Below are 22,283 nucleotides of genomic sequence, written 5' to 3' on the forward strand. Positions count from 1 at the left end.
GCTCCGGAGGGAGACCGACTGATTCATAATGAAATAAGGCAGCGTGCGCCTTACTTCATTTCATAAGTCTATATCTAAATATACAGCGTATATGTCCTGTTAGAATGATTATGTTATTCATCTGAGAGTGCTTAAATACAATAAACCACGTGACTGTTTTAGAGACAGTTTTGAGACAGTTTTGATTGAATGTGTTCACAAAGATAACTGCTTTTGAGAGTTCTGCCTCCACGTCTGTATAATGGGAGTGCAGTGAATTTAATTTGTTGTGCTAACATAGTTGAAAAAAAGAAGAAACAAATTGTGTCACTTAAAAACAGATATGTCCAATATGGCACTGGGACTACCCAAAGAAACTGGCAAACAGTGCCTGAAAGCGAAACAAAAGTTTTTGACCGAAAAAATATTCCAGAAAGAAGCAAATAATAATGTATTGTCCATTAAAATATAAAAGATGAAGAAAGTTAACTTTTAATGCTTTTACTAAGTATAAGGTTGTATACCCAGAACTTTTGTCTTCCTTTTCAGCAGCGTTACAGTGCGTTATGACTGTGCTTGGGTATGCATGTGCTTGGTTATGATTGTGTTTGGTGTTTGGTTATGACTGTGTTTGGTTATGCATGTGTTTGGTGTTTGGTTATGACTGTGCTTGGATAATATTTATGTAATTTAGTTTTATCCACAGGGGCATTGCTCATTTTTAATCAAGGTAAATATCTGAATACTTATTCCACCATCTCCTGTAATTGTAGCACGTCCATCAGACCAGTCAGTACAATATGATAACTAAGTCTATGAGATTCCTCCCAATTTGATCCAAGATTTTTGAGGCATCTAATGGTACACACAGCGTGTGGATGTTAGTTTGTGCTCCAGTGTACAGATGCTTTGCTCCATCAGAAAACGTTTGTTTTAATCACAGAGCATATCAAAGATTTTTTTTTACATTAACATATCGTACATACATGCACATTTAATTTGAAATTGTGTCATTAAACATGAAGTGTTGACAGAGTGATAACAATGAAGCTGAATTCACATTTAATGTAATTTGGGTCAGAATTACAATTAAATTATTGACATTATTTTTGATGAATTGTGAATCATGATCTAAAATAGTTGGCAGTTCTTAAAATCATAATTTCTCATGAACTCCACCCATTACTCTCTATCAAGCAGATAAACACATACAATGTCATTTTGATATTACTTTTTGATCTCTTCCAAGTGACACAAATGGGACACAACAAATGTGGCAGATTCCCCATAGTAAAACCCAACTTTATAATATCTGATTATCGCTATGAAATAGATGGCCCATTTGGGTTGGTCTCTCCCTTCAGCACATAGGACTGACGGGCACACCCCTCTTGGGCACATAGGGTTTTGTCATGGTAACCATCTTGATGCAGTCTATGATGGGACAGACGCTGAGGCACAGAGTGCAGCCCGTGCAGCTGTCCGTCACCCTGGGGAGGTGGGTCTCTGGGTCGAACGTTATGGCCTGTGAGGACAGCGAGCAAGAGAACTGAGTCTTCAACACAGGGAAAGAGACAACTACCGACATGTGACTGACAGATGGACATACCTGGTATCCAGAGTCGTTGCAGGTCATGTAACACTTTCCACAGTTGATACACATCTCTTCATCTATCACAGCCTGGACCTGAGAACATGGGGGAGGGTCACGATTATGATCAATCAATGTAGTCAATTAATTTTACAGTAATTATCTCTGAGCCTTTATATGAACAAACATCCGTTGAATTTATTTGTCTCTAATCAACGTACAGTACTGATTGTTTATCTGTGGAGGGCATATATATATAAACACAGTATTGAAAAACATATTTGACAAAACATTATTGTAGCAGAAAAGGTAAATAAATGAAAAGTTAAAAAAAAATAATAGCAACAAAGTAAACAGGTATAAATACATACATACAGAAAAGTTGATATTCTCCTCCCTGTTTATACCCACCCTCTCACCACATGTTTCCTCAGTCCCTTGAAGCGCATTTCCATATTTTAAATTAAGTTTCTCATATTGATTCAAAGATCTCTTTTACCCTTAAAAATAGAAGCGATTCTCTCCGTTGAGAGGCAGGAAGACGACTCCCTGAGCCACTGACCTAAATGCAGCCTAGGTACATGTTTCCCTGATATAGCGAGGAGCTGTTTAACATTAACAGCAAATAAGTGCTTTCTTTTTGTTTTAGAAAATCAATTGGATCAACTGGATATAATGTATGTCCCCCCAGTACCCTGAATAGGATAAGCGGTTATAGATAATGGATGGATTTATATATGTCTAATATGAATAATTTAGGGTGGTAGATTTATGTTCAGTATATTAAACAAACAATGTCATCACTTTGCACTCCCGCTGTCTTTAAAAGATGCTTTGTGTTTCTTTGTAGTGTTTTTTCTGTTGCTTTGTGGTCCCTTCAGTAATCCATCCTTGGGTATATTAGGCTTTTGACTTTTGACAATACAACTTCTCACTTGCAAATATTTGATAGTGTTTGTTAGGGAGATTCAACTGTATTGTAACCTTTCATAATACAAAAAACAATCTATGGTCGAGGCTTCCTTTACTTTGCTGTCTATAGATGATTACCACGTCAATACCTTACTCATTTGTCCTCTAATTATCATAAGAAGTCAGAATCAGAATCAGAAACCGTTTATTTACCAGGAATGTTTACACAAACGAGGATTTTTTCTTGGCGGAAGGTGCATAACATTAGACATTAGACAAGACAATCAACAATCAACGACAACAACAGTGCAATAGATATTAAATTAAGTATAAGATAAAGTGATCAGACAAACAGATAACATTAATATAAAGTGTATGTTAAAGTGTACTATTAAAGTGAGATGTGTATTTAAATATGAAGTGTGAAGGGATTCCAAGATGTCGGAAAGAAATGGATTGCCATATGTGTACTTTTATATAAAATATAAAAGGGCAATAGTATTTGAGAAAAGAAGTATACCTGCTCCATGTTGCTAAGGTCCCGGTATGCTCCGATGTGACGCAGCGCTCTGGCTATCACGTCCTACAAACACAAACACACACAGATTATCCACATATTTAGAAATATATTTCACAGGCCAAAGCACAATAATACAACAGTAATACATCTGAAGGAGTAGCGTGTGTGCACAGGGTGCTGTACCTTGACCGCAGGGACAGTTCCTTTGGGCGCGTTGACACGGCTGACGTCGGAATCCTTAAAATTGGTTTCTGCGTTTCTGAGTTTTTTCTTGTAATCTGCGACGGCGTCCGTCCTCTGCTGAAGGTACGGCCCAAAGCTAGGGAGGCTCTACACACACACACACACACACACACACACACACACACACACACACACACACACACACACACACACACACACACACACACACGTGTGATGGCAATGGCAGTAGTAATATACAAACAAAATGAATGTACTCATACTGTATTAGTATTATTGGTAGTAAGTGGTGGTACCTTTCCCACCAGGTCCTCCAGTCGGGGAACTGGTTTCCCCTTCTGATGTCTCTCTGTGGGAGGGGACTGGCCGTCCCAGTCCTTCAGCTCCAGGCTCTTCAGGTACAACAAGGTCTTCAGACCTGAACACACATATCCACCACGACGGTATCATCATGCAGTTTAAATATCCGAAAGCAGAAGCATCTGGACACATTTGATCATCTTCAGGTAAATACCCTTGAGTACATTGTGTTGAGCTAAGGTAGTCACAGCTAACCCAGCCCCATGGTCATTAAACTAGGGATAATAATACAACGGAATGCTTTTATTGTTTAAACTCGGAGAACTGCCCCGTGGTTGTATCTGTCCGCCAACGCATCATGTTGCAGTTTTAACAATGTCAGTCCAAAATGTCATAACCAGTGGTGGGCCGTCAGGGCCTTTTAAGCCTTCTCTGCTGGCCTAAACAGAATCACAAAGTTATAGCTATTTTATAATTTAATTGTTTTTCACAAATACACTACATGTATTATAATTATTTTTCCCTATCAGGTTATTTTCTCATTGTACAGCTCTGTTGCTCAGCCTGCAGTCTTCAGCCATCAGACTGCAGCTGGTTTGAAGGAGAAGCTTTCATCCAATCAGATTTTTTCTCTCCAGTGTCTCTAGGCCAGCAAGGCAGTTTAAGCAGGCCTTTGCAGATTAAAGTACACAGAGAGTGGACGTTGTGGTTGATTGTCATGGACTTCAACCAATCAGATCTTTAGTTTGACAAGCTGGGCGGATTCTTTGACATGCAGGGCCTGCGAGGTGGCGTGGACGTGTGATTGGTCAGTGGCCCAGCGTGACCATTAACATGCGCTGTGATTGGCCAGTGTGGGAACAGGGCGGAGCTCAGTGGGAGCTGGAATGGTTCAGGCTGAAGCTAGAGAAGTTGTGACATGTTTATTTTTTAGCGTGTTTTGGCGCTCGGTGGAAGATCAGCGGACTTGGTGGTGGATTGGGGGCGTCGACTGCAGTTGTCGAGCGGATATGTTCTGCCCTAGAACGCGTGGAGGTTTCCGGGGCGCGGTTGGAAGGCTCGGCTGTCCTCACCGGTCCATGGCGCCTGTTGCTGGAACTGAAGCTCCGTAAACCGTACAACCGCGTTGCTGAACTTGTTATTAATAAGGATAGGCGGTGAACAGTGAACAGCATCAGGTGAGTTGCTTTTGTGTTTCATCTGTGGTGGCGTTGTGTTGTGTGCTGTTTTTTTTTATCATGGATTGTTTTGTCATGTTATAACGAAGTGTGGTTCTTGTTGATGCGGGGAAATCCCCGGTGGGCCGACGGGGTCGGGCGGCTCAGAGAGGCGCTGCGTAAGCTCTCCCCGACTCAGAAACGTCCGCTGAAAAAAGAAAGAAAAAAACTCCTCCTTCACTACTTCTACTTCTTTCTCTTTTTTTCGAGAATAGGCGCGGGGGGCTTGGCGCTTATACGGTTAAAACAGCTCCGCGGGTCGGTCCACACCTAGTGACCTCCATGCCCGTAATAGTGCAAAGAAATCGGCCGTATAGCAGAGTGAGCTCTGCTGTCCATACATGACAGTCTGTGTAGTGGGCAGCGCCGTGTTCAATACACGCAAGGGTCAGACAGGAACTCCAGGGACATTTTTTTTCTTCTTCCCCAGTCTGCACCTGATGTGGACACACGTCATTGAAGGCCTTGGTCTAAAACCCACGGCCCGCCACTGGTCATAACTATGTGAAACTGTCAAAACTAGTGTATGAATTGTGGAGTTAAGGCAAAAGAAACTCCAAATATAACGTTCACAAAAATGGGATGGACGCACAAAATAACCAAAGAATGCAATGTCTGCAGTCATCGCTGACAACTACGCTGAGGTAATATAAAGGGCGTTACAGTTCATGACATGTAAAATACTTTTAGTGTTGTTTGTCATCATGGCTCATTCCCTGTTTCAGGGAGTTCAAGGAGTCTTTTCACCAAGGAGAATGAATATAAATACAGAAACACAGTGACATACCCACACAGTAATCCTCAATCACCGTGAAATCCTGGTTCTGGACTGCACTGCACACCTGAGAGACAGAAAGACGAACAGAGGTCAACAAAAACATCATCAGAACCAAATAAAGTGGGATTTCTTTTTGCTTCAAATAACTGCAATTAGTATATTTTTGTCAAAGACTGCTGCTTCTGAACCTCAAATTGTTATATTGAATGAACAAATTATTTTAAAAAAATTGTTGTTACTATATCCACCGTGGTGCCCTCAGCTGAAAACATCCACGACAGAGCTTGTTTAGGACATAAAATGTCCAGGGTGAAAGAGGCAGTATGAGCTTTACTGGATAAAACAAATACAGATACAAATATTCATATTCAGACAAAACAAAAAAACAGATGTAGGAGAACAGGAACACATATGTAGTACAAGTAATTCAAGATAGTCTACAGTGATATTAAGGCAATTCTGATTACATCAATTTCTTAATATGTTATTAAACTATTATTGCATGTGGGAATCAGTACTGCAGTTTCACCCCACAGTAATATATCACCTGTAACACTGAGGCCCCGGCGTGGAGAAACTGCAGTCCACTCTCTGCCGAGTCGATGCCTCCGGTGGCCAGAACTGGGAAACCAGGAATGGCTCTGGCGATGGCGGACACTGCTCTGAGAGCGATTGGTCTGATGGCATTACCTGCACATATTGTTTCAGTTCATTATAACACTACACGTGACGTCACCCATCGGTTTGTGGACCGCCCTCAAGCATACTCTCATTTATGGTCTATTTAATTATCTAAATGGAGCATAATTTACTAAATGAACATCATGCTGTATTGAAGAAGACTTGAAACTAGAGATTGAGACATTAATCTTTACAATGTTTACTGAGATAATAAATCAAGAGAGAAGTAGAGTCATTTTCTCATAGACTTCTATACAACAGAGGAGTCGCCCCCTGATGGACATTAGAGAGAATGCAGGATTCATCTATTTTCCCTAATTAAAGATGGATTTCACCAGTTTTCCTCAGTAAATTGAATTTGTTCATAATAATGAGTGCCACTCAGCCTGAAAATGGTTCTATAATGTCTTCTGCAGTTGTTATAGAAGCCCTGAGAGGAAAGGGAGAAAACAAATGCTGTGATCCATTTTCAAAATCTGATTTATATTGTTTCTCTCCTGTTTATGATTTAAAGGACAGGTGACGAAAACGTTCAGCAAGACTATTCTCCTTAAATGCATTCATGTTTTAATCTGTGACACAGGTGGAGAAAAAGTAGGCTTTTTTTCTTCTGTCTGGATAATTTGTAAGGTTTTTGTAATACTCATTTAGACCACAACAGGCTGTTGTTCTAAATAGGACTAAAAGGAATTATGAAAATGAAAATAACCATCTCTGAAACCAGCGTTTGGTTTGTCTGTTCCCGGGCTACAAAGACATAGGACAAGGATATACATTTCCCAATGATATACACAGTTCCTTGCTTTAATTTTCTCTTCTCTTTTTTGAAGATTTATAAGAGGTGGAGCACGTATTCTCTACAAGCAACGTTGTATAATAGCAGGTAACTACTAGTTGAAAGGCATTGTACACATGTTTGTATGCTGGAGCATTTCCTCACCAGAGACCCCTCCATACGTGGTGCTTTTGTCCTTTCCAACACTCGGCCAGGGGGAGCCGTCGGCCTTCAGTCCCATCATACCCGACACTGTGTTGGTGGCTGTTACTCCATCTGCTCCACCTATACAGCGTGACAACAACAATCATAGACATTCATCACATATCCTCAATGTTGATTATTTGCTCTATCTATCTATATGTATGTATGTATGTATGTATGTATATATATATATATATATATATATATATATATATATATATATATATATATATATAAATAATTTGATGCAAGGAAAAGCAGGAGCAGAAATGAAGAGGAGGAAAGAAGAAGTGAGCGTGGTGACGTGACGTGTCTCCACCTTCGTGTGCAGCCTTGGCGATGTCGACAATGTTGGTAACGTTTGGTGTCAGTTTGGCAAAGAACGGAATGGAAGTGGCTTCACGCACCCAGCGACAGATGTTACGCACCAACACCGGGTCCTTATCACACGGACACATAAAAACACAAACAAGTCAATAATACACAAATCATCCAGCAAATCAAATTCTACATTTTTTTTAAAGATTACACTCGATGGCATCCTCCAAAATATGGCAGAAAAAAATGAAGGAATGGTATTCTTATGATGGGTAAATCTATGTGCCTATACTGTACATTGGAATACTCTCTCTGTGTGCGTGTGTGTGTGTGTGTGTACCTGTCCACAGGCCAGTCCCATGCCTCTCTCTCCCATCCCATGAGGACAAGACAGGTTCAGCTCCAATGCATCTGCTCCTGATTCCTAAACACACACAGTTCCATTGCAGACCAAGACAAACCACACTTGGGACCTGTGTGTGCACATACAATAACTACACAATAGATTGTGTGACCGGCATGTGGTTTTCTGCACCTGTGCCATCACGGCTAACTCTGTCCAGTCTTCCTTGTTGTAGCTGCACATGATACTGGAGATCACCACCTGCAGGGAGACGGGGCGAAGGTTTCTTTTCATCACATCCCGACAGCAACCAATTAATCAAATGCTTTGACAAAAAAAGAAAAACTGCAGTCGAAGGACTGTAATAAGCCGTCCAATAATTTCATTCAGAATGCATTGATTGGACGAGCTACCCACAGGCTTCCACAAGTTGCTAGCTTAACAGCTGTGAGTACTAACAATAGTCATGTTTGTTGTTTATTTTTATTTTGGTCATTTATGGGGGCGTGGCTATGAAGGGACGGGATAGTATTGCTGACGTGGCGACTTTTAGCGACTTTTGGAGCTAACGCTGCTCGCTACTTTTATTGGAAAAGAGTAGTTTTTTGGACAACTGTGGCTCAGTGGTGAGCAGGGTCCTCCATCAATCAGAGGATCGGCGGTTCGATCCTCGGCTCCGCTAGTCCATGTCGACACTTAACCCCAAAATAGCTCTCGTAGCTGTGCCTACGGTGTGTGCATGTTAGTTAGTCCTGATGGGCAGGTGGCACCTTAGCTCCTCCCATCAGTGTATGAATGGGTGTGAATGATGTCATGTAGTGTTAAAGCGCTTTCAGTGGTCGGAAGACAAGAAAATCTTTATACAAATAGAGGTAAATTTACCATTTGAAATGTAGCGTATTCTCGCTGGTTCCTCAAGATTTACCAGCCCTAGCTTTAACACTTTAACACACACAGGCAGTCACCACAAAAGATACAACTTGTTCTGCAACAAGAACACATTTGGCAACATTCTTCCTGCTGTTAGTAACGTTTCTCATGTTCGTCAGGGAAGGACAGTCAGAACTCTTTCCATGACGTGACGGGGAACCTTACATTGTTTGGGAAGTCCCTCTTCAGCTCTGCGACTGACTGACACCAGTAGGCTGCCGTCTTCTCGCTGATGAGCTCGATGTTGAGGAAGGAGCCCTGACCCGGTCCATACACGTGGCCTGAGGTGGTGCCGCGCACAATGCGAGGAGACACGTTGGTCACCAGATCCTGCAGACACAGATTCACCGGTAAATGGAAACTGAAAATCCAGCTCCATGTCATGCATGGATGTGCATGTTTCCATTGTTGCCGACATATTACCTGTAGAGCTAATAACACACGGCATTCCCTGAAACAAAAGCTACAAACTAATTGATTTGAGTTTTTACTGTCAGTACTTCCAATATTGGCAATACTTCAGAGCTGAAACAATTAGGTGATCAATCAATGGAACAAAAATCAATATGGAACAATTCTTATCTTCAATTAATTATTTTGATGATTTTTTTTCTCTCTGGTTCCAGCTTCTTAAATATGAAAATGTGCTGATTGTATCATGGTAGTGCACTGAAAATAAAAAGGCTTTGGACTTTTGGTTGGGCTAAATTGGGCTTTACAACACTGTGATGGACATTTCCTCCTTTTTTTTCTGTCAATTTACAGATTAAACGACTATTCAAGACAAGAAAAGTGAATATCTCCACCAGGTGTGTCTCCCTCTCCTCTCCCGAACAACGAAGAGTTGTATTATATCGTCAGTCCCGACTCCCATACAGTTAAGATGATGATGAAGATAACAAAAACAAGGATTCATTCATCTCGTATTGTACCTTAGTGGATGTTAACATATCGGGTATTAAATTAATCTTTAGATGCTCCGCTTCAAAATGAGACCAAACTTTTCTACGGATGTCAGTTTTTGAGCCCCGTCACAGGCCAACATGTGGCCTGCGACAGACAAGGTCAGGCTTGATTTTAGCTTAGCTGAATGCCAAGAAGGCCTTTTGCTACTGAAGCAGTTGTTGCTCACTTGCGGCCCATACCGGCCAGTTAAGAGGGAGGAGCCAGCAGTCAGTGACAGCTTGAAGTGGTCACTAAAATAGTATATCCAAAAATTCCAGTCCATACAGTCATATATGAGCACAAACAATATTAGGCTGATGGGTCCAGCTGTATGCGAGACTAGCTGTGGACAGACAAACAGACATACACACAGACAGACACACGCACGCATGACTGAAACACATGATCTCCTTTATAAAAATTATTGGTAGACTAATCAAAAAATTAAAAGGATTGTTGAGTGCATGACAATCTGCTTTTATGACGTAATGTTAGTAATGCCATGTAGTTATACCAATGAACTCTAAAAATGTAACAAACAAAAGCACGCTTATGTACGTGCTTGCTGGTACCTTATATTGTGTGTGTGTGTGTGTGTGTGTGTGTGTGTGTGTGTGTGTGTGTGTGTGTGTGTGTGTGTGAGAGAGTGTGTTTACTGTACCTTATTCAGTCCAAACGTCTTGGTCAGAGCGAAGCCCCATCCTTGCTCAAACGCTCTCCTGATCATGGCGGTGCTGGTGGTGGGAGGAGCAGACGCCAGACCGAACGGGTTGGGAAACTTTATTCCACACACCTCAACGCTGATGTCCACCTGATCGATAGCGCTGTAGAACAGCGGCAGCTTCGGCACTGGGTCCACTCTCTGTCCATGCAGAGACTGCAGGAGGAAGGGAGATGTGATAAATGTGACAGCCAATGTGTTAATTCAGTAACTAACTTGCGGGAGTGCAGGCTTCTGGCTGAGATCAATTCACCTGCATGTATCTGTGAATGTGCCATGAGGCCTGTTTGCCATCGTTCACCGATTCCACTGTGGTGTTTGCCAAACCAGCGATGTCTCCTCCTGCAAACACCCAGGACTCACTGGTCTGCATGGTGTCGGTGTTCACCTCTGGAGTACCCCAGCGGTTCATCTTCACAGGAGCCATGGCATCACTCACTACACACATCACATGGATCCGATTATGTATGAATGTTATCACCAAATTAAAGTTACTGTGAGGAACTTTGAACTGGTCATGAAACAGTCTCAGTTTAATACTGATACCTCTATATGACCTTCATCAGTAAACGAGACCATCAGCGAGAAGATTGGCTATGTCTATGTAGTTATTCTTAATGCCTGTCATCGGGTGCCACCAATCAGAATCAGAAACCGTTTATTTGCCAGGAATGTTTACACAAACAAGGAATTTTTCTAGGCGGAAGGTGCATACATTAGACATGAGACGTTGGACGAGACAAACAACAATCAACGACAAAACAGGGCAATGGGTATTAAATTAAGTATAAGATAAACTGCTCAGACAAACAGATAATGTATAAGTGTATGTTAAAGTGTATGTTAAAGTGACATGTGTGTTTAAGTTAAAGTGTATGTTAAAGTGACATGTGTTTAAGTTAAGAAGTGTATGTTAAGTGGCATGAGTGTCTACATACGAAGTGTGCAGGGGTGTGACCGAGAAAGAAAGATGAAAGAAAAAATAGTCCTGGGTAGGGCTGAACAATTTGGGAAAATAATCTAATTGCGATTTTTTTCCTCCAATATTGCAATTGCGATTTAATATACGATTTTTTTATTTTTTTTATTTTATCCTCTCTTTTCCCCAACAAAACATAATGAATGATTTAAATATGACCAACACAATATTAGATACATGTCTTGTAACATGTTCTTTCCCATTGGCTGGGCCTATTTGTTAGAATTAAATTAAAAGAGTAGTAGGAGGAAATATGAATTTATTTAATCCCATCCACTTTCCACAACTCAACATAATTTATATATTTATATATTTTACACACAATAATTTACCAATGGCAAGATGTAATCTGTGCCCAAAACACTGGAGCCTCGTCCCTTTATTAAGCCGTGCAGCCAGCACCATATCTGTCGTGATGCAGACGTGTTTCTCCTCGTTGAGATCCCGAGCTTCGAGGTTGAAATCTCCGTCAATAAAATGGACTGTAAGACGTTGGTCACTTTTTGTACAGCTCCGGTATGGCAGTCTGACTGAAATATGTACGGGGGTATTCTGTACCGTTTATCAAGCGTTTTTATCAATGCCATGGACCCAGGCTCGGTCACCGGGCTGAGAGGCATCATATCTTTGGCTATGAACTTGGTTATTGCCCGAGTGATTTCCCCGTGTCGTTGTGAATTACGTTCATATGGATTGACGCTTTCAAACATTTCGATCAGTGATCCCTGTCTTGAGGCTTGTCTGGCGCACTGGTGCTCGGCATCTTGGCCATACAACTGTAATACGTTGATTTGTGGTGTTTTTTTAAGTGCTAGAACAAGTTTGTAGTGTTACCCCGTGAAGTAGCACATCACCTGACGCTGCGCACAGTGGCGGTTCTACATGTATTTACGCCCCGGGCGAGACCCCCCTCCGAGGGCTGCCCGGGTCGCCCGTGCCCAAAACCGCCCCTGGCTGCGCAGCATCTTCTTTTTTGAAACCAGAACAGCACGTCGGTGGTTCCACACCACCGACGTGCTGTTCCTCTTCGAGACTAAAGTCTCAGCTCTGTCAGTTTCTGACTGTTCCGTGGAGCCAGAGGCCATTGCGCGACAGGTTAACAGGCCGCATGAAAAGTTGATGCAGCCGAGTTCTCCGCTCTTTCGCTTGCGTCACGTGATGACGTTGTAATCGCGCACGTTGCGGTTAGAAAATCTCGTTTTATCATATCGCGATATTATCGCAAATGCAATAAATCGTTCAGCCCTAGTCCTGGGGGTGACAGAGTCAGTCAGTGGGGGACCCGGGCCCTGTTGATGAGCCCGACTGCCGACGGGAAAAAACTGTTAGTGTGGCGTGAGGTCTTGGTCCTGATGGACCTCAACCTCCTGCCAGAGGGGAGGGACTCAAACAGTTTGTGTCCAGGGTGAGAGGGGTCAGCTACAATCTTCCTAGCTAGCCAGAAACGCCTTCAGCTCAGACTCCAGGGGGATCTCTAGCGTGAACAGACCCAGGTCGGGCTTTGGCAGGGGAGAACCAGAACCAGGACTGTGGGGGGCAAACTATCAGACCCTTGCTGCAGTAAAATGAGAGGTTTTCTAAAGGGAGTATGGTGCAGGGAAACACTATTGCTTTTGTCCACAGGGACCACAACAATCGCAAAATGCAAGTTTCTTGAATTCTGCATTCAGCTACAGTAACAACTCCTACAATTCAGAAAATCTCAAAGCTGTTATAACATGCAAATATATATATAATTTTTTCTTGGGGACCTTTTCATTGTCGATCAAGAGCTTGTAGCAAGCCATATTGGATGATTACATATGAAAGAAGAAAGAAAGAAAGCACCCTTTATTAATCCCCATGGGGAAAGTGTTCTCTGCATTTAACCCATCCTTAATTAGGGGGCAGTGTGCTGCCCTGTGAGGCGCCCAGGGAGCAACTAGGGGTTCATTGTCTTGCTCAAGGACAATTCGGCATGCGAACCATGGGGAGACCAGGGATCAAGCCGGCTACCTTGTGGTTACAGAACGACCACTCATCCCCATGAGCTACAGCCGCACCCAATGCTAGTCATCCTGTGCTCAATAAATTAAATTAAAAAAAGATTTAAGTTCAGATGGTGTGCAAATCAGCTGTAGTAGAAATGAGCCTTTAAATACCATTATAGATATAATATTTATCAAAATACAAATGCAATATAACATTTAAACATCCCAAAAACTGAAAATACAAAAACACACAAAGAGAAAGATGTATACACATCTTCTCATTTTCAACACGTCCATACGATGGTCAATTACCTTTCGGCTCATTGAGCATTGAACCAAAGGCACTGATTATGTAATCAGCCTTCAGCCTGACCACTTGATCTTCATCTTCCAGCCAATCACCTTCCTCGGTCTTCTCTGTGCGACAAAACTGTAACCCGTTAACCCGACCGTTCTTCATGATGACCTCACGAGGAGACAGGAAGGGTAGGAACTCACACTGCTCCTCCTTTGCCAACTCCATCTGACAAAGACATGTGTTTAGCGTTCTTTATGTTTATATCTGTGTATATAGCCATCCATCCATCCCTTATCTGTACCTCCTCAGGAACAGCCCTGATGTTAGTGAATCCCTTCCTGAAGCAGACGTAGACTCTCTTGGCTCCGCAGCGAAGAGCCGAGGTGGCGCAGTCAAATGCGGTGTCGCCGGCCCCCAAAACTATCACTATACCTCTTAACTCTGGCAGAGAGGAGCGACACTGACACATACCTAGACAGAGTGAGACGGAGACAGAGGCATGGTAATGTGAGACTGTTACTGACCCGCACACTTTTGTGTATATGTGTTCTTGTACTTGTTTGCACATTTTTGGAAAGTGAGGACTTTATGGCCGATCCTCATCTCCTCATAGGCCTGTTTGAGGGTTAGGACTTGCTTTCAAGGTTCAGGCTAGAAATAGGTTCAGGCTAAATGTTGGGGTCAGCCATTAAGTTATGATGGTTAAGGTCGGGGTAAAGGGCTAGGGAAGGCATTATGTAGATGAGGGTCCTCACAAAGATAGAAGTACAGGGATGTGTGTTTGTTCACCACAGTACCTTTCTTGCTGGCAGAGGCCACCATGGGCAGAAAGTCTTTGGAAGTGAAGAAGCCTTGGTCCATAGTTAAACCCTGGAAGATGTGAGCTCTGTTGGCCTGAGGGAGACCTGGAGACACACACAGATACATTGAATGAAAAAGAATCAAACTCTTTGAACAGATGTGATTGTCAGTGTAGCAGTCAAGATTCCACACAGTACGTATGCAACGGTTGGATGGATCAAATGGTGTAAAAACCAAATAGATGAATGTTTAAAATGCACATTCATTGGTTCAACCGCAAAGAAGATGCACTCACCAATCCCAATAAAGACAGCCTGAAATCCTTCCTCTTTTAGGGACGTCAACGTCATTCCGTCAACACCTAGACCCTTCTCACACACCACCTAGCGCGAACACAAACACACATTTAACAACACTGTGTAGTGATTAAAATTATCATAATTTTTGCCTTAATGTTCATGAATATTCAATATCACGAGTGAACTATAATTATTTTATCTTTGTCTATTTTCTATCAACATGGGACAGACAATATATTTTAAAGGTTTGGTATCATATCTTTGTTCACACTGACTCCATTAAGATTATAAAAAAATCCATCTAACAGGAAACAGAAGACTAAACAATTATCGTATGTATTTCAGCATTTTACAGTATGGACACTAAAGGCACATCAAAAATATGTGTGTGTATAAAAAGAGTTTCTATGAGTCACACCTTCACTCCCAAGTCCTTCATCAGTTCTATTTCAAACTGGACCACCTCAAAGGGAAGCCGGAACTGAGGGATTTCTGAAATGCTGCATGGAGGAAAACACATTTGTTGAATTTTTTTCTTCTGGTTTCTGCCTTGTTTGACATTGTCTCATTCTCCTTCCAAACAGTGTCAATGAGTCTACACATGATACATTACCTCAGCCCTCCAATATACTTCTGTTTCTCAAATATGGTAAGATTATCATATCCAAGACGGGCCAGGAAGGAGGCACAGCTAACTGACGCTGGGCCACAACCAATCAGAGCTATAGGGGAGTGGTAAGACTCTGGCATCTCATTGGCTGCTGGGAGTTCAGGATTCCTGATCTGAGGGATGCCCATCTTGCTAAACACCTGGGAAGAAAATGACACACCCCCATATTTAGAATAATACACTTATCAAGCCAATTAATATACTGTTCGTACTGTAACACTAGACACGGCTGACTTTAAAGTGTAGCTTTTGCTGAACAGTGGCCACTTTGGTCACAATTGGCAATGACGTGATGATGCTTAATTTTAAGACGGTCCTCCCCAAAAAAAGCATCCCTGTTAATCTTTTGGGCAAGCAAATGATAACAAACCCGTTTTACATGTATTATTAGGCTACATTTATTGTTTCCTCTAGTGGCTGGAGTCATTTTGACGGGAGCAGAGGAGGTTCGTCAGATGACGTAGTATAAAGAGTGACAAATTCCGTGTTGGAGTATGGATGGGTCAAACAAACTTACTTATGAATTTAATTTTCATTTGAATGGAGGTTCTGCACTTCACTTTTCAGACTCTGAGGTTACGTCTGCTTATGGTGTTATACAGAAAACTTGACAGCTTTAAACATTGTACCTCTGTAGCAAACTGCTGAAGCCCTCCGATGTTAATGGGTCCCTCCTCAGAAGCATACAAGTTGCAGCCCCCCACACACAGCTCTGACGTGGGACACACCATTCCACAGGTCAAACCCAGGGGGTTGTCAGAAAGGATGGCTCGCGCTGACCCATAGTAGTTCTGGTACACACACAGACACGAACAATAAGATCATGACGTTAGAATCTGTCATTCATTGTTTGTTTTTTAGCATCTTCTTTGGATACATCTTCCACTGCATTGAACTGGCATTCAAAAATGAATCTGTGCATAGATACTGTTTGTGTGTATATATTTTTGCATTACCTTATTAGAGATGCTAGTAATAAATGACTTTACGTCCAGGTTAGTAGGGCAGCTCTTCTGACAGGGAGCATCCGCACATTTTAGACACCTAAAGACAGATTTTTCTTTTATTTGACAGTTTTCTTTGTTGTCTAAGAAAGTTCCAAGCATCATAGCAAGACTAATGTGAAGTCAGCAACATCCAATGTAGTCAACAGAATTATCACAAAATGTCACAAAAATGAAATCCTATGAATATGGGCTTGAACATGAAGTGTCGCATTGATAATTATTATAATATTACAGTAATTATATTTAATATGCATTGGCCAAGAGATATAAAATAAAAAAAAGTAAAGAAATTGAGTTTCACTTTGTTAGCGATGCTTTGAGCTAAATGCTAACGTCAGCATGCTTACATGCTCGCAATCAATGGGTTTGCAGGTGTGGACATGAATGTGTGAACCAAAGTTCATGCATCCAATAGCTGGTATTTCACTGAAAACTAAAATGTTGACCAAATGGCGGTCATAAATAAAAGAAAATCATAGGATCATCAATGGGAATCATAAATGTCGGAGGAACATTTCTCTGCAATCTATCCAATGTATCTATATTATTGTTATATATACAGCATTTCATTCTGACCAAAGCGGGGGACCAATCGACAGAGCATCCCTCGGGCCATTGTCTGCATGTGGCACAAGTGGTAAAACTGCAGTCTTTGCCTGTAGGAGGCAACACCAATGCGTCCTCATCTGCAGTTCTAAACTGATGTGCTATCATCTTATTTTACTTTAGGTGGAGCAACTTAACAGGTGTAGAATTGGTCTGCTGATGACCAAACCTGCTCATCCTTGTGGAGAATCATTAGCCTGCTAAATGCGAGTGAGTTTGTGAGATTGGATGTCAGTCGAAAGTATTTCATTCTCACCTCAGCGCTTCCCGTAGAGCTCCGCGCTCGCTCAGCGTGGTGTGTTTGATATCGTCAAAGTTGTTCTCCAACTTCACACAAGACTGAAGAGTGGAGGAAATAGAGCGATGAAAAGTTATTGGTAGGAAACAGGGAAAAGAAGAGAAAAAAATAATAGGTGGGTAGGCAGATGTAGAGGAAGCCAATATTGAATAAATGCTTTCGACTAGTGTGTGTGTGTGTGTCTGTGTGTGTGTGTGTGTGTGTGTGTGTGTGTGTGTGTGTGTGTGTGTGTGCGTGTGTGTGTGTGTGTGTGTGTGTGTGTGTGTGTATCTTACATCACAATTCTTTTCCGGGTTTCTCTTCCAGTGTTTCTTTTCTTTCTTCTTGTTCGCCGTGGACATAACCTGAGTATGAGTCTTCACCCTGGGATTCAGAGCCAGGATGCTCTGTACCAAATGAAGTAAAATAGTTCATCACATCCATGTCTTAGGCACAAAGAGAATCACAGTCTATTTTGTTTTACTCTATTAATCACTCAAGCAGAAAAGGATTATTATATATTTTTTGTCAAATTTATTTAGAAAAAAAAAAGTTTGCCAAGATCTGCGCAGTAATATTGTGTTCATGAAACATAGCTCATTTTTCCTAGGGTTTCCTAGTTTTATAAATTGCATCATTTTGCAAATCCAAACGTTTTAGAATTGTAGATCATAAATGGAAACTCTTAATGTTGCTTTCAACCTGTTACTCATAAACCATTACTGTTATCTGTCTTTATAGAACACACACACACACACACACACACACACTGCTGACAAAAACACTGAAACTATGGAGAGTTCTAGGAAGTTTGCTTGCTTGGGTGGTTGGGGTCAAAATGATAAGATAATGGCAGTCAGTGCACTTAAGCTTATGCGGTGGTCTGTTCTGTGAATACATAAGAGCAGAAATGAAGGTATAAAGGATGTCCCATACTGATGTCTTGTTACAACAGGAAATATGTCCAATTAAGAAATCAAGACACCTTCTAACACTACCAGTCAGATAAGGAGGCAGATTTCAACAACTTATTATCGTAAATTTCTAACCAGGTTTCTTCACACTTTCAACCCATGTAGGGGGAGTTTGTAATCATTTGTAAGCTGTTACGTTATCTGCCAGTTGTGACATTATTATTTGCTCAACCCATCTCAGTTTCAAACACGGGTACGCCCATCTGACTGCACCTCACTGTCATACAGCTAGTACAACAGAACACATGGCTTGTTGCATAAAACCACAAGGCCATTGAAGACCATACGTGAAATCATTTATTATCTTTTTTTTATCCTTACTGCTGTGACATGTGGCAGCATTACTGTTCAACCCTCCCACAGTTTGTTTGAAAAGAATATTTCTTTGAAAAACAAAATGCTAAAATTACACCACCTATCATAGCAAGAAGCTGTATAAATTGTTTTGAGCTTATGTTGAACTTTCTGAAAACGTGCAATGAAAACCAAAGCTTAAAAATATGACATTTTATCAAATTTCACTTTATTCTACAAGTGTCATTTAAAATTGTGCCCCAATTAAACCGATGCACAAGCTTTTGTAAAGATACTGTACAAAACAATCAGGGTTTCACACCCGACCCAAGGCCCTTTGCCCTCTCCTTCTTTTCCTTTTCTAACTATCACTACCTCTATCACATAACTCAGCATAAACCAACAGTCACGTGACAAACATTCAGTGACACTGTGGCTGAACTACCGGCTGCTGAACTGCAGGCTGTTTGCACAGAGCCGAGAGGACAGGACAAGAGAGGCTGTGCGTAGATGTTGTAAAAATGTAGGTAGTGCCACATGTATAGCATGTGGAGCCTCTCTCTTCAGGTCCAAGGTCAGTTTTGCATGTTCAACCTGTCAAGAATTACTGATATTTGACAACTTTAGGTCAACTCTATTTGTTTTTGGGTAATAGTGTGGTCACTAACAGGAAGTGACCGTTCCCTATTCAAGTCAGAGCCTCTGCCTCTTGTTCCTTTAATAAACATTGGTTAGCTTTACAGCATCACAGACCACCCACCCAGCTTGGAACACAACAGTGTGCTGTGCGCAATTTGAAGAAATTATGTTACAGAAGCTTTTAGCAATTTTTTTAGGCATTTCAGTTTACTTCAAAGTACGTCAACCGCTCCTGTATTCAGAGGCTGAGATATCCAAACTTGTTATTCCCTTGATACTAGATCCTACATTCCCCATAATGCAACTTAAGTGTGTCTTTTGTTTTCCCTTTCTGCCTTGTAAATTCCTGCTTCTTTCAAACCGCACATGTCCAGTTTGTAACAGGCTTTCTGTTAAGTTAGCTTCAAGCCCAAACCGAGGTGACATCATCGGGGTTGTTTTTTAAAATTAGTTTTGGAAAGCTGCCTCCAGAGCCTCAGACGACATGATACAACTGTTTCTTTGGCTGAGTTGTACTCTTTGTGAGTGAGCTGAAGAATGTCATGTATATGTATATAAGTCCTTGCTGATCAAACTGTGGTGTTTCTGCAAGTAATGGGAGGCTTTAGAAGTTTTCAAAGGCAGTGAGGCCATAGATTAGTGTTATGTCTAGTCAGTGTTAGAGGCTAAACCCCATACCTAAACAAAAACAATCTTATATGTACTTATCTGTACTCTTGTGTAAAGGTTATTTAATTTGCTGATCGATTAATCTATAGTGACTTTGTGCTACTATGATATTTTCAAACAGGTGCAGACCACAGACAAAAGCACCGGCATCTGTAACATCTGCACATTGACTCAAGGCAGGCTTGTGTTCTTTATAATCAAATAAAACACAATAACAGTTATGTGGTAAATTTGACTAAATTATTAAGTAACACTATAATATTATTGTAAAACACTACTTATGACGATACTTATGATACAAAAAGCACATTGATGAAATTGTGTGTATATTTTTGACATGCTGCAAATGTCCCTGATCGTGATGTTGCAAGTGTCAGTTGCAACATCTGACTTCTTCTATTTAATTGACTATTGTGTAAGATATGTCATATATAATTAGCAGAGAGGTGGAAGCGTCACATACAAATATGATTGGTCTAGTAGTCTAAATAGTCTCTGAGACACTCAGAGAAAATGCAAAAACGTGATGCAACCGTTTCCAGTCTCCCCTACAATCACAAGGTTATTTCCCAGCAGATATGCAGTACTACAGTTAACAGTTGAAGTAAAACAAGCCACAAATACACATACAATAGTTTACCTCAATGTCTGGAAGGTCTTTACTCAACATGATGCTTCTGTCTTATTTTGGAAGACTAAAAGCTTTCTGAAGATCTTCTGGAGGCTCTCGTTTCTTTATGCTTCGGATCAGAGGTCCGAAGCACTGTCCGGGACTGCTCTGCTCCAAAGTGAAGCGACGTGCGTGCTGACCGTCCTTATCAGGCCCGCTCCTCTCACTTACAGTTTAACATCTAGTTGACCGGTGAAAGGCAGAGAACGTTGTCTTTCCCCCGACAAATCTGTTGATAAGGTTGACTGACGGATAAAGCTATCACTCTCAGAGGGGGTCGAAGTTCAGCACAGCTGGATGCCGGGCATGCCTCTGGACAGATCAAACAATAACCACTGTAACCTGTAAGGTTCAAACTCCACCCTTGTGTATGTATTTCTTTTTTAAACTTTGTCATGCCTGTCTTAGCACTCCTTCACTTCCCGCTACCTTGTTGTAGGTAAGGAAGATTTAAATAACTTTGTGCATTCCATTTTTGCCAGATTTTGATGCAAGTTCTACTGAATTGAATGGGGCGGGCATGGCAGGTCTCACTACAGTGTTTTTACACCTTTGACTGAAAAATGCTTCCATCATATAAAACAAAATATATTATTTATTATTTTTGTTATGTTATGTTATGTTATGACAGCGATTCAGCCAGAGGGGCTGTAAAATGTGCTGTCACTCACCAACACGGCAGCTCCCTGTCTGTTTCTTTAGCGCCTTCGCAAGGAATCATTTCCTACTAACCTTAACAGTTTTATCTCCTACTTAATGTAGGACGTCTCAAAAGAGATGTTGCTGGCTCACGCTAGCTAAACTAAGTGCAAATGCTAACTTGGTTCACTGGCAAACAAGTACTGGTATAAGACTTAACGTAAAAAATGAAGACTTAATGAAGGCACTTTGTCTTTTATTAATGTACCATTAAAACAGGGTGTGGTCTGCTTCAGTGTCCCTGTAACAACACCCACCAGCAATGTCTACTACTATCCCAAAAATATTTTTTTGTAAACTATCAAAATCTAATTCTAAATGTTACTTTTACTTTGTTATAGCCATCTATAGTGATCATTTGCATCAAATACATAATTCAAAGCTTTAGGAAATAAAATATTTTGATTGCTAAAAAATAGGTAGGCATACTATTTTTATTTAATTTTTTCCCCCCCAGGACTATTTTTTCTGACTATTTTTCAAACTATTTTTCACCCCCAGGACTATTTTTCTGACTATGTTTTCTTTCTTTTCTTTCCTATTCTTTTCTTTCTTCTTACCAGTCACTCTCCTGCACACTTCATATCTAAACACTCATGCCACTTAACATACACTTTAACTTAAACACACATGTCACTTCAACTTTAACATACACTTACATTAACGTTATCTGTTTGTCTGAGCACTTTATCTTTATCTTATACTTGATTTAAATGTAACTGCATTGTTGTTGTTGTTGTTGTTGTCATTGATTGTTGATTGTTGTCTGCCTCGTCTAACGTCTCATGTTTAATGTATGCACCTTCCGTCTAGAAAACGGTTTCTGATTTCTGATTCTGATTTCTGATTATATGTTATAAGCTGCTGAGAGTGTGTGTTAGGAACGGTCATAATTCCCTCTCTAATATCTATTTTATATTTCTGTGAAAACATATTCTTCAAACAACTAGGTTTACTTAAGTATCTTGCTAAAAAACACATTTTAAAAGATTACATAGTCATTGAAAAAAATAATA

The 22,283-nt window shown here is 41.0% G+C and overlaps 1 protein-coding gene across 1 annotated transcript; it reads right to left on the minus strand.

The window, feature by feature from the left end:
* Window positions 1-1,339: 1,339 nt before the first annotated feature.
* Window positions 1,340-20,568, minus strand: dpydb (dihydropyrimidine dehydrogenase b; the record flags this gene model as incomplete). The annotated part of the gene is made up of 25 exons (XM_079219034.1): window positions 1,340-1,504; window positions 1,589-1,666; window positions 3,003-3,065; window positions 3,186-3,332; window positions 3,500-3,621; window positions 5,508-5,562; window positions 6,046-6,188; window positions 7,120-7,239; window positions 7,478-7,598; window positions 7,817-7,900; window positions 8,012-8,080; window positions 8,915-9,079; window positions 10,356-10,571; window positions 10,669-10,853; window positions 13,677-13,887; window positions 13,964-14,133; window positions 14,460-14,567; window positions 14,759-14,846; window positions 15,181-15,262; window positions 15,376-15,572; window positions 16,062-16,223; window positions 16,389-16,476; window positions 17,302-17,384; window positions 17,619-17,729; window positions 20,539-20,568. 25 exons carry the CDS (start codon window positions 20,566-20,568, stop codon window positions 1,340-1,342), a joined length of 3,063 nt encoding a protein of 1,020 aa, XP_079075160.1.
* Window positions 20,569-22,283: the final 1,715 nt, after the last annotated feature.

This window comes from Taurulus bubalis (assembly GCF_910589615.1).
Source record: "Taurulus bubalis genome assembly, chromosome: 1".
NCBI lineage: Eukaryota > Metazoa > Chordata > Actinopteri > Perciformes > Cottidae > Taurulus > Taurulus bubalis.